Below are 18,258 nucleotides of genomic sequence, written 5' to 3'. Positions count from 1 at the left end.
ACCCCCACAGAAAACCGGCGTGAAATAGTGGCATGCCACTGTGTTTCGTACGGTGAGTGGGGGAGCCGGAGGCCCGTTTCATTTTCCTCACCTGTCCCAGTCCATTCCTTCTTTCCAGTCGTTAATCCATTCCTTTTCCCTTACCCCAAAAAAGCGGGCAGCACATTCGCAGAGGTCTTTGCGAATGTTCATGGGCGGTGGTGATCGCTTACCATCAGGCGAACCACCAGCTCAGTAGCCCGTTATGACATAAAAAAAAATAAATAAATAAATAAGATTGGTAATAAGAACGCAGCGTCATTGAGAAAGAGACAAAAGAGGGATAAAAACTTTATTTTTGAGAGCAGATAAAGTTCACGGATGAGCTAGTAATTTTTAATCGACGTTGGAAAATTGCTACCCTTTAGCAGAGTATAACCTTGCCTATATAATGATCATGAGAGAATTACTTATTTCCATAGCAACTAGTCTAGACGTTGAAGTCATTAGTGAGATCCCTGTGATCAAGGATCCTCTATGCCTTCGGAGCTTAGTGAAGAGCAAGAAGGTTTAAGAGGTTTTGATCAATACGTTTAATTAATTGGATGGCTTACACGGGTGATTCGTCAAGGCGGGAGAGAATGGATAAACGTATGTCACCAGTATTGAGTTTTGATCGGGTCGATCATCAATAACGTTACCGAACATATCAATAGGACACTTAGTTTAATAGACGTCCAGTGAATGCAGCAATTAATTATCCTGAACCTTATATTTATACCTAAGTATAATATATTTGACCGCCTCCTTGGTACAGTGGTTAACGCATGAGCGTAGAACCGAGGGTAGCGTAGAACCTGGGTTCAGTTCCCGGTGGGGATGCATAAAAAAAAATGTCTCGGTCTGGCAGGACACAGAAGACTGATCTACCTTGTCCGTTGAAAATCGATCAGTGAAACAGATGTATATCATCTGCCCCATACCCCACTAGGGGACACGGGACTAAATTGATTTTTCAATTTATGCATGACGGAACAATATGCTCACGTACATTTAGGTTGTACGCATTACCGCTTTTGCATTATTCTGGCATTTAAATTTATAACTAAATTTAACTAACTCCTTAATGAATATTGAAAAATGCACATTCGATGAAACGAGTTTTCAGTTTTAGGCTTCACTCTTTTATATAGCTTTGCGGATTATTCCAATTTTGATTTGGTTGCGGGCATGTGTATTGTAGTCGTAGAGTAAATTGACCAATGCCAATCGTACTCGATCCTGTTCACTGAACCGTTTTCATATATATTTTTTAATATTGATTCAGTGGCTGCGGGTTACGAATTTCTCTGGTCGTTTTGTGGTAGTGGTAGTGGAGGAACATTGAAATAGATTTTATAAAATTGCTTATTATTATTGAACATTTAAGGAGGTTCATCTAATATCCATATTTTACTGGTAATAATAATAAAATGCAAGAATATTTTTTTTATTACTCATTTTACTACTAGGTTACTGCGAAAAGGTCTTAATAGCACACGATTTATAATAAAGACAAAGATAAAGACGTTAGTTTGAATATTTGAATACACAAAATTTGGAGATCGTGATTAAAATCATTATAAAAACAAATGTATATAATATTTCAAAAATACGTTCAACGAGAAATTTTGAAAGAATAGAAAGAGGCGAGGCGGGATTCGAACCCGCGTTTTTTGCATACTTTGAAAAAAGTCGAAGATATGATACATACCTATATGATGATAGATAGAATGATTATTGTGGAATAGAGAAATATAACAAGAGAGTACAAGAGAAACTTTCTAGCCCAATTACTATCTAGATAAAATAGATATAAGAGGATAGATAATATAAGAGATGCAGCGGTAGGCTACTTACTGCCAAGACGTCACCCGGTCTACAAACATGCAGATAAAAAAATTATAGTATTTTCTTGTGTTTGATTTAATGCGAATATAATACATTTATAAATTAAAGACTTTTCAACATGTTAAATCGCGTTCATAATCCGTTGATTAAAGAGTTAAAATTATGTCATTTATTTTCCCCAAAAAAAAAAAATGTATGTCAGATTTATGTTGAAAGAATATTAATATTGTGTGTTGCCTTGTATATTTTAATATGAGCAAAATATTATATAAAGACTAGCGAAGCGTTATAACTTTAGACGAGTAGTATGAAGTTTTATATTAACTTTCTTCCCTTTTATAAGAACATAAATATTCATGTTGTTACAGCGTATGCATTAAACATATTATTCTAGTATTTTCTTTCATGTACATACAAGTAACGCAAACTAATAGTTTTGTTTCCATATAGTTTCACAATGCATGAGAACCGTGACATGATATACGTTAATATTTTATAAGTGATCTCTTCCAGTGTTGTGCCGTCTACAAATGTGGGTAATTTAGACGGTTCTGTAATGAATGAGGGAGCTACGAACGTGTATAATGTTATTTTTCTTTGTTAGGATGGTATTATAAAATACATTGTTAGCACAAATTCTGTATCTACCTAGATAAAGAATTTGTGCTAACATATATATAATAATATGTCAATGTAATATTTATAATGCTAAAATTGTTAATAGCATTATAATGATATAAATGTTAAGAACCTCTGGTACGCCTGGGATTTTGATGTAGATAGTAAAAACTTGGGGATAGAGACGCATAGCATTCCGACTTGAGCTCGTAGAATATCAAAAATTTTTGAATATCAAGTTGTACATATTGTAATGTACTCATTAATTCACATCCTTTTTAATAGAAGTATAGTATTAAATATCAATGTTTCAAACTTACCCATACATACCAAAGGCCCGGCAACAGCTTTATAAGGACTCTGGTGAAGGTTCAATGGCGGTGGTGATCGCTGGACGACTGGGTATCTCACCAGCTTGTTTGATCATAAATTTCAAATGTTAAATCTTAAATTCTATTCGCTACGTTAATATTAAAGTCTAAAGTGAATGCTCAATTCAACGACTTTCAATTAATTACCTATAATTAGAAATTTGTCTGCAAACATTGTTAATTTGACTAATTTCTGTTACAATTGAAATATAGAACGTTTAATCGGTTCAGAAATTTATTATCACACATAATCCATATATAGTCAATATGATGCTAATGGCAGCGATGAATGTATTTACTTTAGTTACATTAAATAAAGAAAGTATAATATACATAAATACAAGTTAGGTTCAAGGGTGAGCAATAAAATTGCAGCAGCGGTAATTACATTCCCTAGGAAGACAAGGCTTCATTTCCTGCGGTGAATAATTTCCGATATAGAACCTCTTTCTCTGCGGAAAGTTGTATTAAATGTTACTTTTATTACTTTTTCATTTCTTTTGTTTATGTTTGAAATGTTAGTGTTGTATATATAGAGTGTAGTATGTTTTAAAATAAGCACAAGCTGTGCCCCTTGGTTTCTTGTTGGTTGGTGACTTCTTAACCCATAACCTTTTTTCAATGGCATATGGTTATGGCATTGAAAGCTTTATTATTCGTTAAGTAGGTTCGTCGTTAGTATTCGTAGGTAGGTAGTCTCTCATTAAAATCTATTAAAATCTACCTAATATATCGTTACATCATACATAGATTATCAATATATATATTATTGTTTACCTCGTTTATGATAGAAATTGTAATGTTGAATAATTAAGACCCTTATGCTAATTAATAATAAAGATCTTTTGCGTGTATACTACATCCACTCCATATCGAATTTAGGATAAACACGGAAGAGCGAAGGTTTGGAAATTCCCTTTTTTATAACATTCAGAAGACCTCGTACTAAATAATTCATAGTGTTTCAACCCAAGCAATTAAAGAGCAAGGTCCACTCAGTGCAAAAACTATTTCCCTAAATAGCTGTACTTAACACGGTCCTAAATGGTAATTTAACCATTAATTGTGCCGTGAAGTGATGGAGTCTAGAGAAGGCGTAGTTGGCAATTGCTAACCGCCCTGAACAAGGGTGGCTTTCCACCGTTATGCCTCAATAGCTCTAACGAGATGAGAAATTGCTTCTAGATTTATGATTGCACGGCAAATTGGAATTATTAGGTATTGGTGGGTATGCATGATTGCTCGATGAAGTGGTTGTTGTGCTTTGTTTCATACGCTTTTGTTATAATGGCGCTAAGGTAAATATATTTTCATTTTCATAGTTTTGAAGTGAAGGTGAACTTGATTCTCAAATTATGTGAACGTTATTGCACTATCCAGATAATTCAGGGAATGTAGCACTGTACCAAACAACACAAATGTTTATTTACGCTTCGTAAGTTGTAGTTAGTTCAGAGATTATCGTGATCCATAGATAGCTCTATCTTCTTTTTAATTAGTCCTTCTTTAAGATGTCATAGTAACCATTTTGATTTGTTATTTCCAATACGATTTATTGTCAGTAGCATTTAACTAGACAAACATGTTATATACTATGATAATAATGTTTGCGAATTCAAATAACTACGCTTAAAATTAGTTTCGTTTTTTTGATTATATCAATAAATCACCTTCTCTTAAGAATAACATAACGCTTCCAACGTAATGTACTGCGTAAACAAAGTTATTAATGCAGTCTTGTGAGGTTAAGCGACCGGAGCGAGTTAGCACAGGTGAAGTCCCTGAGGAACATATAGTTCCACAGCTAACCAGATTCACCTGCAAGCTTATAACGGTGTTTGTAGAGAGAAGTTGGCAAACATAGATGCTGAAGCGGTTGCGAACTTTGGATACGTGGGAAGTACTGAGGATGGATTTTGAAGGACTATTTATAGGCCAATAATAATAACCTAACCTCTCTCCTTCCTTTTTGTTATGAATTTATTGTTGTTTATACAGAGAATAATAATCTTTTATGTGAACTTTGCACGTTGGGCATCTATTGAATTTATATGGCATATTATTTTATTGCGCTTCATTCTTATATTATATTAATTAAAAGCACTGTCTTGTCATCCTAGTTATATAGTCAAGAGGAGAAAATATTATATAGGCTGCTTTTTACCGCAGTGATACATCTTATTCCCATTAGAATTTTCTTGCCACGGGCAAAGCCAACGAGCATTAGCTAGTTGTAAACATTTTAAGTTTCTAATAATGCCTTATTTACATTAATACAATGGTCAGTGCCAATATTACTGGATTCCGACGCTAGATCAGCACAGTATCAATAAGCATTCAAAATCCAGCACTGAATTGAAATAGACCGGCCACCTATTTTTCGATCCAATCGATCATCTGCGTCCTTTACTCAGTCCGTGCCAGTGGTAATAAATTCATATAAAGACTGCAACGTTTTGTGTCCCTCGTTCAGAACTTGTAAGACGTAATCAATTCGCATAAACATCAGAAAGCCGATCATCTATTTGTTGATAAACTTAATTGATAAGTGTATTTTGAATGTAATTTATAGGCCAAAACTATCGGAAAAGGATCCATTAAAATTAGATGGGTGAATTTATATGATATTAAAAAAAACTAAGTGAAGTACGCTAAAGCTTTTCTATTTCATATTTTTTTAATGACATTTTATACAAGTTGCATCCTCTTCAGCTATTAGAAATTTATAATGAAAACCTTTTAGCGTACATTGTTTCGTAGTTAGTCAAACCATAATGAAAAGCAATTACCGCATCTCGTACCGAATTTTATGCGTTGCATTTTAAGCCATATTTCATCAGTTTAAAACAGAATTTGCTTTAATATCCCACGACTCTGTAGATAGTTAGAAACCACTCAAACTCGGGATTTGTTATAAACTTTGGCTTTGCATTCGAAATAACAAAGTTCGTGTAATTTGTGTTCATCTGATGGAAGCAGAGAAGCTTTAAATGCAGGATTTTTTTGTTTTTAGTTGAAGCTCAAATATATAATTATATATATAGCTGTTCGCCCCAACTTCCATGGTGTATCACGGAGCGTGTTTATAGCTTATATTTCTCTTTTGAAGTTGCAGCTGACTATCGGCAAAAGAATATATGAAATCGGTCCACCGAACCAGTCGTATTTTTTGTGTGAAAATATTACATACATACCAATCTTTTCTCTTTAAGTATTAGTATAGATAGCTTTATGTTTGCACTTGGCTCTGTATCGCTCAATTTCTAAAGAAACGACTGTAATTCTGAGTGTGTAGTAAGAAGAGAGAATTGAACGATTTAGTTAGAGGGCGTCGTTTGAACCTTTGAAATATTTTAGGATCAAAGCTTTCAAGCTAACTAACCTTATATTATCATCTACCGAATTCATTGATCTTATTCTAAAGCAGATATTGATTTCACATTTTATGCATTTTAATTAACTAAGGTCTCTAGTACGGAGCAGTGTTTTCCGCATATTTAACGATCATCTACTGAATATCAATGATCGTACACATTTTTAGAACTCTATAAGTAGCTTTATTACTTGTACAAGCGTTAAGCTTTTTAAAGCGTGAAGTGAAGTTATAAATATGATAAAAATGAAGTCTTCGAAATTTCTCTACCACAACCATTTGCAATACACCAAGAAATTCTTCTCGACGTTTTAAAAGGAAATAATGTCGTGAATTTTAATGGAGCACCTACGGTATTAAACAGATCCGGAAATAGGTTAAAATTCATTCAATGAGGTTGCTTATTGAATTTAACACTTTATGTAAGAGGTTATTTTCAAACCGCTCTATTTATTTTCAAATCGTCTCGACTATTGAAAGGCATAGAAATCATGATTTTTTTTTTCAGTTTTCGTTAAAAACGGTTTTAGCATTATATTCATAATTGAATAGGAAAGAAGTAATGCTGAATTCAATGGAATGCGATTCTCATGATGGCAACGTAATCAATTTTTTTATGTTAGACCGGGCAGCCGAGCTGGTGGTTTGCCTAATGGCAAGCGATCACAACCACTCATGAAAATTTATAGAGATAAAGTCTCTGCAATTGTACTGCCCGCTTTTAACAAATAAAGAGGGGATTGAAGACGAGAAAAAAAGAAGGAGAAATGAATGTACTGGAAAAGATGAATAAGATAATACAGGTCCTTGGCTGCCCCATATTCGTACGAAACACAGCAGCATTTGCTACTATTTGACGCCCAATTTCTCAGCGGATATAGATAAATAATCACATCTCTTAATTTGGAATAAAAAAAAACATTCAATTACTATAAAATCAAGTGGTTCAAAGTATACAAAAGCCACATCTTACATACGAAAGCTCTCACTGGAGTACCTCTCGTCTTTAAATTAGTCGCAGCCAAGATAAGAGGTCTTGAGAGCCTTGGGTCACCTGCTGTAGCTACCGACACTGTATGAAGAGGCTTGATTGATGTTTGTCATCAGTTTTAAAAGTTTTCTTGTTAGTTTAAGTAAAAAGAGCGATTCCGTAGGTAAAGTTTGTTTTAACGAAATTTTTTGTGAAGTTAGTAACGGATTTTGATCATAGTTAGTTATTTCTTGTTAATGACTACCTGGGAAATAGCCCGAGATACATAATTATTATTGTGGGCAGACAAGCAAGCTTCGGCAGAAATTGGATCAGCTCGTACCGGGGAAGGTATCCTACACCCGCAGAAGATCGCCCTGAAATACTAGCTACTGTGCTTCTTTCGGTGAGTGGGGGAACCGGACGCCTTTCCTTATCCTTTTTTCAACCTTTCCTTACTGTCTTGGTTTCCTCCTTAAAAGCGGACAACGTATTTGATGGGCGATCGTGATTCGATTCGCAGGTGCGTATTCATCGAAAAAAATGTATATTTAGATAGTAAATATGAAAAAATCTCGTTTGTATACATAACAAACAAACTTAATTTAATTAAAATACGAATATCTGATTGGGAACAACATACTCAATCCATTTTGATTAATATAATGTAGACGTAGGTAAAATACAGCATTCAGCAAATCCATTAACAATCAACCTACTCCAGTTCTGAATCGAATAACACGAATCATGGAGTGGAATTTTTCGCAATAATTCACATGAATAAACCAATAGTTCATATCCCAGATTTACAAAGGATAATTTTAATCCAATTTTTTTAGCCTGATGACATATAGGAACAGTAGCATGTATTAACCGGTATAACGAAAATATAAGAAAAACAAAACTTTATAGGTTATGTAGACGGAGTATTACTTGCGTTTTGGTAAGATTTACTGTAAGCTGGAAAGCTGCCAAACTTCGCCACAAATTCATGTATGGAATAGCAACTCTGCATTTTCAGAACCGTTTTTACAAACTACGCAGTAAAATTTGTTTACCCTTAAATATTGCTTAGATAGAAAGAAGCGAGAAGTTTATTGCAATAGTTTATAGAAAATTGTTTCTACGGAGAAATAGCAAAGTTATCACGTTTCGATGTTATGTATTGGAAACGTCAGAAAAATAAAATTTACTATAATGATGTCTTTTCAATCGACGCGACGCCAAAAACGAAGAGGTTCTCAATTCTATTGAACATTTTTTTTAGTTTTATTACTCGATGTTTCCCATGTGATCCCATCCAGGGTCGTTCGTGACTGAACTGACTGACCGAATTAACCTATGATTTTGTGATAACGATATTACGTTAAATTATTTAATTCACGGTTAACATTGGTACGTTTCTGACTCCACATTACGTCGCGCTGTTTCGCATACTTTCAAATTAGCATCGTTAAATGTTCCCTGATATTAATATTATGTTAGTTTTATACCCGAACTTTCCTCGTTAGAGGTGAGTTGATGCTTTGACAATTGTATTCGATTCAACTGCCAACTTCATCCGATATTCCTAAGAGCGTGTCGTTTTAGAAAGGAGAAAACTTCTTTCATTTTTACATAAATTACTCTAAAGTGAAATCCCTTAAAGTATTAGCAGATTTTCATTTGTTGGACTGGTACATATTCTTGAGTCTATATGAGGCAGAAAATTCTTCAACATATTTTTATTTCATTCAATTCTGTACTTTTGTGGACCTAAGTGATATTATATGTTGAAATAAAAAGATACGGTATTTTTAATAAAAGATGCTATACCTATAGTTTGTAGTTAATGTTTTATGTATTTGATACACGTATCTATGAAATCTCATGATTTCCTGCGGGAATGTAAATATTTTGCAAAGTACGCAATATTATTCTACGCCCTTTTAATCAGATCACATACGAGTAATATATGCTCTCCACGAATGGATTATATTTCATTTTTCATTTTTTTTTTGTGAATATATACATCAATACCTTCGTACTAATATTATAAATGCAAAAGTTGGTGAAGAGGTGTGTATGTTTATTACTCTTTCACGCAAAAACTACTGAACCGATTGCAATGAAATTTGGTACGTAGATAGCTGAACAAGTGGAATAATACATAGATAACTTTTTATCTCGATATTCCTACGGGATACAGTCTTACGCGGGTACGGCAACTACTACGGTGCGCAGCTTGTAACTAATAAAAAGAGAAGCAGTTATGCCAGTATTCGTCCAAGACTCATTTGTACATAGTATTTTCTTGTGTTTGATTTTACGCGAGTATTATACAAAGTGTAACTCGCTGTAAAGTGTTCGAAACGTCGGGTTAATAGTATAATGAATAAATCGCGTTTAAAATCCGTTAAAAAGTTTTTAATTTCTCATTTCTACAGTCAAGTAAAGGACTGCATCTGTCTTTCTCTACGTAGCCACGTAATCAAAGGAAAATTTTCATGGCAGTGACTTGAATCATCGTGGAATAAAGTAGTTTATATCTCTCTCTAACCTATACACATATAATATACTATATTCTGTTGGTTATTAAGAAGGGACTCGCAATTTCCTTCCGCGAACGCTGAAGCTTTCGATTTACCGCCTGCGGTGTTCTTGGAACTACAATATTAAGGCCTTTAAAAAGAGCGTAGACTTCTAACTACAATATTAAGGCCTTTAAAACGAGCGTAGGCTTAAATCACTTAAAGGCCGAAACAGCACCTGAAACATCATCAGCGTTACAAGTGTATATGCGGTGGTGACCACTTAACAGCTGATGTTCCATTCCTTTACTCGCTTTGCCATAAAAAGAAGGATTAGAATATTCTACCAACATTCTGAAATAAAACAATTAAATACAAAGCAATTAATTCTACTTCATTGAAAGCATAGTTAACAGTTTTTGACGTTCAATTTCTTTCATTACTTGTAATTTTAATTGAAAGATAAGCTAATCAGAATGTATTCAAAAGTTATGAATAAATACATATTTTTTGATCCAAACCACGCCATAATTTAATTATGTTATTATGCGTCCATTCTCAAAATGCATGATAAACCATCATCAGTCCACTTAGTGGACATATTACAGCCTCATCCTATAAAATATAGCATGCATATATCGTCATACAATTTGCCAATCAACGTTCATTAAAGGCATTCATTTTTTATCGAAAAATAGGTCAAACCTCAAAATGTAACCCTGCGACGTCAGCGGAACACGACAGATTTCTCATTTCGCCAAGAAACATCTCATATTAATCCCAAGTGACAGTCTCTCAAACGCTCATCAAGCTTCGGGGCAGAGAACAAAGGAATAAGATAAAGGGGTCATTTTATTCGTATGCGTGATGTATGAATCGAGGTAAATTCGTTTTTAACGCATTGTGTCTGGAATAGGAAATGTGTGTGAAATGTGATTAAATGCACGTGTTCTTTTATTTATAACTAGCTGTGCCCCGCGGTTTCACCCGCGTAAGTCCGTATCCCGTAGGAATATCTGAATAAAAAGTTGCCTATATGTTATTCCAGTTATCCAGCTGTCTACGTACCAAATTTCATTGCAATTGGTTCAGTAGTTTTTACGTGACAGAGTAACAAACATCCATACATCCATACTTACAAACTTTCGCATTTATAATATTAATAGGATGTTGCATACTAATTTTAAACAATAATTTTTTTTACCAAAAATATTGTGACATATAGATATTAAGAACCCTTGCTCCCACACTAGGATTCCCTGTGTCATGGAAATCCATATATTAACTTTATCTTCTCGTCTTCTCTATAAATTATGTAAACAAACTTATTAGTTGTATAACAAATAAATCTAGAAGGGGTTTCAGGATTTGAAGGTTTTCAATGATTTTTACTATTATGTATAGAGAATATATATCTATTAATAGAAAATGTATGATAGACAATATATAATTCAAGTTGTCAATGATCGTGGCAAACCATCTTAAAATGATTACACTTAATTTAAATCTATGTGTAATTCCACATTCCATATGATATTTGTCTATTGGAAATTTGGAAAAATAATAAATCTAAATGTTTTTTTAGATATTTCTTTAAGACAACATACCAAGCCTTATATTCCATCAAGGCTAATACGTCGATATTTCTTCGAGCTGTTCTCTTAATGTACTTTACTTAGGTAAACATAATGGTTGTTATCGAGGGTGTAATTGGATGGACAAATTAAATTTTCCACTACCGTCAATGTCTACAAACAATGCCACGAACACAATGTCGCCTCTTAGATTCTAAGTGCATGTAACATTATGAAGAGCCTTTATAATGTCCTAACAAGATTGTTTATGTCACTTCTGTTTAACATTGTTTACAATAATTTAACCTGTATTTATTACTAGCGGTTCGTCACAGCTTCGCCCATGGTACATATATAGCCTCCTCAATATATGGGCTATCTAACGCTGAAATAATTTTTCAAATCGGACCAGCAGTTCCTGAGATTAACGCGTTCAAACAAACAAACAAACTCTTCAGCACTATAATATTAGTATACATTTTTTACTTAGAGCGGCTAGCCAAGCTGGTGGTTCGCTAATGGGAAGCGATCACCACCGCCCATGAATATTTGGCGTAGGGCCTCTGCAAATGCTTCACTTGCTCTTTAAGGGAAAGGGATAACAAAGGGAAAAAATGTTACAGGTATAAGTACATACTTCTACATATGAGGAAAGTAATAAAACTCAAACTCAAACATTTATTGATTGAAGTCTAAGTCTTGTAGAAGCATAGAAGAACAATTCGTCATAACATAACATAACATAACTTTTACCATTTACAATGGTAACAGTTTTATATCAGCTTAGGTGTATGGTGGTTCCATACCATATGGTTTACCATGTATTTAAATATTGTAATTGTGATAAAAATCACTGCAGATTACGAATATTTGAGTTATAACAATTATTACCAATAAACAAACATAATCATTAACTTCGTTTTAAGAAAGATGTTATTTAGACATTAAAAAAATAGGATAGGATAGGATATGATAGGATTTTATCTCTAATAAATACATTCAAATCCATATACAGCGAATATTTGGATTTAATTGTACAATTGATTAATCTACCTTAAGGTTTCCATTAAAATCATTCAGATTTTCCTTACAAACCCTTCGTTTCAGCCCAAATTCTCCGTTCTAAGAAAAGCCTATATCTCTTGCCAATTGTAAAGGTATGAAACCTAAAGTGAATACGTAACAACTGCCTAAAGTGGGAACGCACCGGCAGTTTTGAAGACTTCCTCACTGAGGGCGGGCGCTTTGCTCGCGGTAATTTGCCGCCAAAATCACGACACATCTGCGAATATTCTTTGATTATATTATAACAATGTATGGCATTGATTTACTAGTGACACGTACTGCTGGAAGTGGTATATAATGTGTTTGTGTTTGTTTGCTTTTTGGAAATGAATAGATTAGATCCATCGAAGGATACAGACGATCACGGTAAAGGGAACTGTACGAAACAAAATAAAGTATTAGGTGAGTGGAAATCTACGATTTTGGTATAATTTAGAATATGTAATTATTAAGAATATGTGATTATTAATTTAGAATATGTGATTATTAATAAATTCTTTAATAGGTTATCGGGGATTATAAACATGTTTTCACAGTGCAAAAATAAGAAAGTTTCATAATCACTAAAACTAGATTTTTTTATTATTTTTAAAAGCATTACATAAAGTTTCAAGCACGCTTTTATGATAGAAACAACTTAATTGTCTCATTTGCTCTTATAACTATCCTAATCAGGAGATTAAGATAAACTCATGAAGCTAAAGTATTGTCACCGATTGTCATAATTGATTTAAATCTGTTCGTTTAATGTGAGTGCAAATGGAGTCTAAAGGAGTCAGTTTCATACAAACATACAGGTGAAGCTAATAAAATAGCGTGTGCAATAGCAGTCTGCTAATATTATATTTAGTTTGATTCAATTTTTAACCCTAGTAGCTAGTACCCAAGGAAATTTATTACACATATTTCAATAGGTTGTTGGAAAATATTTCTTTTAAAACGGATGTTTACGAATAAAATATTTATACGTACTACAATTTTCCCAGAAAACCGGCTTTTCATAAATGGTGTTATTTTTCTCATCTTGTTTTTCAGCTGTTTCTATCGAATAATCTGAGTTTCCCTACTATTAAATTATTCTAATTCCTTTATTAACACAAAACTTTATGTTCGCCTTAGCCTGGTCTTATCTAAAAATGTATGTTTGTAATGATGCATACAAATAGTAGAAAGAATAATTAATATATAGGGTGAGGAGTTACATAAAATATGTGTATTTTTACAAGAATAAAAATATATGAGATTTTAAAACAATGAATAGGACAATGTTTCAAACAAAAGATTAGGATTGTGTTTCTCATTGGGATGGATTTATATCTTTATTAACCGACTCCAAAAAGAGGAGGAGTTTATCAATTAGATTGTATTTTTGTGTTTGTTACCCATAACTTTTTATTGGCTGAATCGGTTTTTATGATCCTGTTTTTATTTGAAAGCTGGTGCCTTGTAGCCCCATTTAAATTTGATTTAGTTCTGACAATTTCAAGGCAGTTCTTTTTATTGCATTAACAGATGGTAAATAAATACTCAAGGGATAATTATATACATAAATCTTTAATAGTTAAAAAATTGTAAATGTAATTATATTATAAAGGCCTCACTTTCTTAAATTAATATTAATTAGGATTGTAAGCTTGTTACTAATTTGTTATTAAAAAATATTTGAACTTATCTATACTAATCTTATAAATCTGAAGAGTTTGTTTGAACGCACTAATCTCAGGAACTACTGGTACGATTTGAAAAATTCTTTCAGTGTTAGATAGCCCATTTATCGAGGAAGGCTATACCACGGGCGATGCCCAGGCGAACCGCTAGTAACGTTAAGTCAATTTTATTCTGTCAAAAACAATTTTTTTTTTTCGATTTCTACGATCAACATATTTTTTTTATTCTTCGCGTTACATTTATAATATGGTGACATTTTCCTTAAACCAATTAAAATGCTATTAAATCATTAATTTTCGAAATTTATAATTACATTTCAATATAAAATGAGATAGAAACGACATCATTGCTGAAAATTATATTCGAATATTAAAGTGCTATTCAATCCTCAAATAAATTTTTAAACGATTCTCTGAGGGACGTGATGAAATTCAATTAACGGGATTTAGTATTATGTTTTTATTCGTGAAATATCACGTACAATATTTTCTATTCTAGGAAATTATATTAAAGAATTATAATATAACGCCAACCTGTCACTACATAGCTAAAGTTGCTTTCTATTAGTGCCTATGTATGTTTAAATCTTTAAATTACGCAGAGGATTTTTATGGGTTTTTTTTTATAGACAGTGATTCCAAATGTTTATGGGCGGTGGTAGCACTTACCGTCAGGCGACCCACCAGCTCCATTGTCGACTATGACATAAAAAACATGATTTTAAAAGAGCAGCTACAGAGTTTCTTGCCGACTCTTCTCTGAAGAAACTGCTTTTCGAACCGTTGGTAAATGTTAAAACTATGTTATGACGATTCAAAAGTGAATATTGAATAAATAAATGTTGAAATTGAATGCAATCTCACATTTAGAATTAGTTAAGAAATCGTGTCCCACGAATTGTGAAAGAGTCTCTTAATGTGTGCTGTCAAAAATAATTAATTGCTTCTTTATCTAGCATTCGGTACAGAACCTCTCCTTGTATATATTGTACAAGTGATTACAGCTGCCAATTTATAGGTCTATTTATAGGACTATCTTAAAATAAATTCTGCGTAATATTATTATTTGAAAATAATGCACTTTTAGAAGAATACTAGAATCTACAACGAAAGCAATCACACCGCATTAAATCCAAAATGCTACCCGAAGGCATCACTTTATACTTTAAGTGTTTCATTTTATTACCTCCTTGGGTATTATTAAAGCGCTATCCAGATTGTTTTAAAAGCTAACGTTTTTCCTTAAACAAAAATAATATCTACACTGTATTATGGCTGTGTGATAGTTAGCTAAAAGCTATTAATAATACCCTCAGAAATGTTAGGATTATTTGACCATGTTAATGGCCACATTCATCTTTGCTACTAAAATATAATTGAATATCTCTTCGTCCGAATTTATTACGATTGCACCGAACAATCTGATATTGTTCCAAATCTCGCTTCCGCTATGAAGTCGAAATATTTGGCAACTTTACTATCGAATTCGGAATTCTCAACAAACCACAGAGCACTGAAATTGAACACAATATTACGTTAATATTATAGAAGCTAAAATATCGAGGTCCCATGCTCCCCAGAGTGGCTTTTTATAGACGGAACGATGGACTGATGATTCAACTCGTATAAGATAGAGTACAAGTGAAACAAACTTGAGCAAACCTATACAATCGTTATTAATAAATATAATAAATGGTACTATGCAAGAAAACGAATCACCCGGATAAAGCTCATAATACGATATAATGTATAGCTAATTAGAGTTAAACATGTAGTTATTACTTGTAATGTGATGGGATATAAAATACTTTATTATAATATCTGAGACCATTTATCACACTAAAAATACTTGCGTCTCGATCATATGCATCATCCTGTACACATCGTCATTTATTTATGAAATATAATGCTTGCAAATAATTGTCTCAGTTATACCAATGCAATCGCACACAAGAGAGCTTATGACTACCTCCGAAAGCCAGCAACAGTTCCACAAAAGCTATACAGCTTTGTAAATGCTCATGGGCAGTGGCTTTCTCATGTGACCCACTTGCTCGGTTGCCCGCTCTGTCATAAAAAAAATTGACGGATAATTTGTTTTATGTGTGTTTGGGTAATTCTCAATATCATTTATTTTGATATCTCTGTCACGAGATAAACAAGTTTTTATCTCGTATATATGTGCCTTAATTAGGCCTGCCACTCAGCGTACTAACACTGATTTTCAGTGGATGCCTTATGCCTTAATAGTTGAATATACATAATATTTACATATAGTTAGAATATACTTTTAATAATTAAGATACATACAATACAAGATATCATGAATAAATACCTACTTATTATATAATATACTAAAACTATATACTAAAATAACTAAACAATGGAAGGGGAGGTTAAAACTGTTGGCGCTTTTGAAAGTCCAGAAGATATAACTTAAGCTTATTTTTAAATGAGTATAAACATTACAAACTCAGGTATAAATAATCAAAAAATTGTTTTACATAAAACAGCGCTACCGTTTTTCACAAGATGATCGACCAAGAAGTTATTTAAATGAAATACTCGCATTGGAAACGGGGTCACGTAGCAACATTCATATGCTAATACAGGAGTACTAAAGGAAGAAATTCTTTCACTAAGGATTCTTATTCACGCTGAAAAGTCGTCTATCTTTAGGTATTCCGTATGCTTTGTACAAAGACCCTCGGCTTACTGTTAGAAAAAATCAATTATCATAATTTATGATAGACTCATATGTTTTATGACAGAACAAGCAAAATATGGTGGCCCACTGAGGAAGTGGGCCATATTTTGCATGTTAAGTGGTCACCACCGCCCATAAACACTTGTAACACTAGAGGTGTGTAACACCTGTGCTTAGCGACTTATACGCTCTTTTCTTGAAGGCCCCAATGTCGTGATTGTTCGGGAACATTGTAGCTGGTATGTCGTTCCAAAGCTTCACCACTTCATGCGGAAAAAAGGTGTGGTATCTCGACTTAATACTAATATTAAATCAAATAACATTGTTGTTTAATTTTAATTGTGGAAAACGAGCTTTGGCACTAATTGGGCCAGCTCTCACCGGGAAAGTTATCATATCCTCCAGCCGATCTTTTGTGGAGATGTATGACCTTCTGTGCCGATGCTCCTGTACTTCGTTTCACGAGCGAGGGAGCTGGAGGCTTTTTGTCACGCTTCCCAGTACATTCCTTTAGACACATCGTCAGTTCTTTCCTTTTCCTTTACTCTTTAAAAGCGAGCGGCGCATGCAGCGGCCCTACCTCTGTAAATTTTCGTGGGCAGTGGTGATCGCTTACCATCTGGCGAACTACCAGTTTAGTTGCCCACTATTACATAAAAAATGTATTTGTGTTGAATTATATACACTGAAGTCTCAAGATTGATGCGTATCACGTATGGGATACATTAAGCATTGTTCTTCATATATATGTGTATGTGTCGGTATTTATGTATATTATAATGTAATAGAAATAAATATTATAAATTGACATATATACTTTATTTACTATCATTATGTTCTTTGACCCAGAGGTTACCAGCTGATTTTTTCACGCGAGGTACCCTAGGGTGATTTTAACTAGTACTAATAAATAACGTCAAGCTAATAATTATGTTTCAGTTATTTACTTATCTGGTAATAACATCAGTATAGAAGACATTTCTAACAATCTTTTATACATTTTTTCATTTTTCTTAATATTTGGATGTTAATATTGTATTTTTCCGACAAATATTTAATATCCGTATAACCTTCAAATATATTTTCATGATCTTTTTTATTACTTGGTATATGAGTAAAATTCTTTACATATCAAATAAGTCAATTGCCGTAAATTTATCCGAATGAAACTTTTTCATAGAAAAAGAGCTTTGAGGGATATTTTTTTTATTAATGATTTATAAGCGGCTTGCCCTAAACTGTACTGTGTTTTATTTAACCTTCATATATTATAAGTTATATTGACCACATAATGTCATCCGCTGTGAAGCTACTTCAAATAACAATACAACCATAGATAAATATGAAAAACATTCAAACACAAATAATAATATATTTATATATTGTCTGTTTGTCTTATAGTCAATAATATTAAACTGTATTTAAGTGATCCATCATCAACTTTTCGATAGCGGTGCCAAATACCTAGTCTTGCCATAAATATTGTAATAAAGAAAAAAGAAAATTGTTAACTGCAAATAACATTTATTACTTT

At 33.1% G+C, this 18,258-nt stretch overlaps 1 protein-coding gene across 2 annotated transcripts in view; it reads left to right on the top strand.

Annotated features, from left to right (window-relative positions):
- LOC119834350 (ras-like protein family member 10B) overlaps positions 1-18,258 on the top strand; it is a 38,033-nt gene that overhangs the window by 9,283 nt on the left and 10,492 nt on the right. Inside the window, exon 1 of one of the 2 annotated variants that reach the window (XM_038358696.1) lies at positions 12,518-12,752. The exons of the other annotated variant lie outside the window; for it this stretch is intronic. Within the exon in view, the coding sequence (XP_038214624.1) occupies positions 12,677-12,752 (76 nt within the window). The 5' untranslated portion in view covers positions 12,518-12,676. Of the gene's footprint in view, positions 1-12,517; positions 12,753-18,258 lie in introns of those variants that run through there. 2 annotated transcript variants of the gene reach the window in all.

The sequence above is a fragment of the Zerene cesonia genome, chromosome 2 (genome assembly GCF_012273895.1).
Source record: "Zerene cesonia ecotype Mississippi chromosome 2, Zerene_cesonia_1.1, whole genome shotgun sequence".
In the NCBI taxonomy this organism is placed as follows: Eukaryota; Metazoa; Arthropoda; class Insecta; order Lepidoptera; family Pieridae; genus Zerene; species Zerene cesonia.
This window is presented reverse-complemented; position numbering and strand designations above follow the sequence as displayed.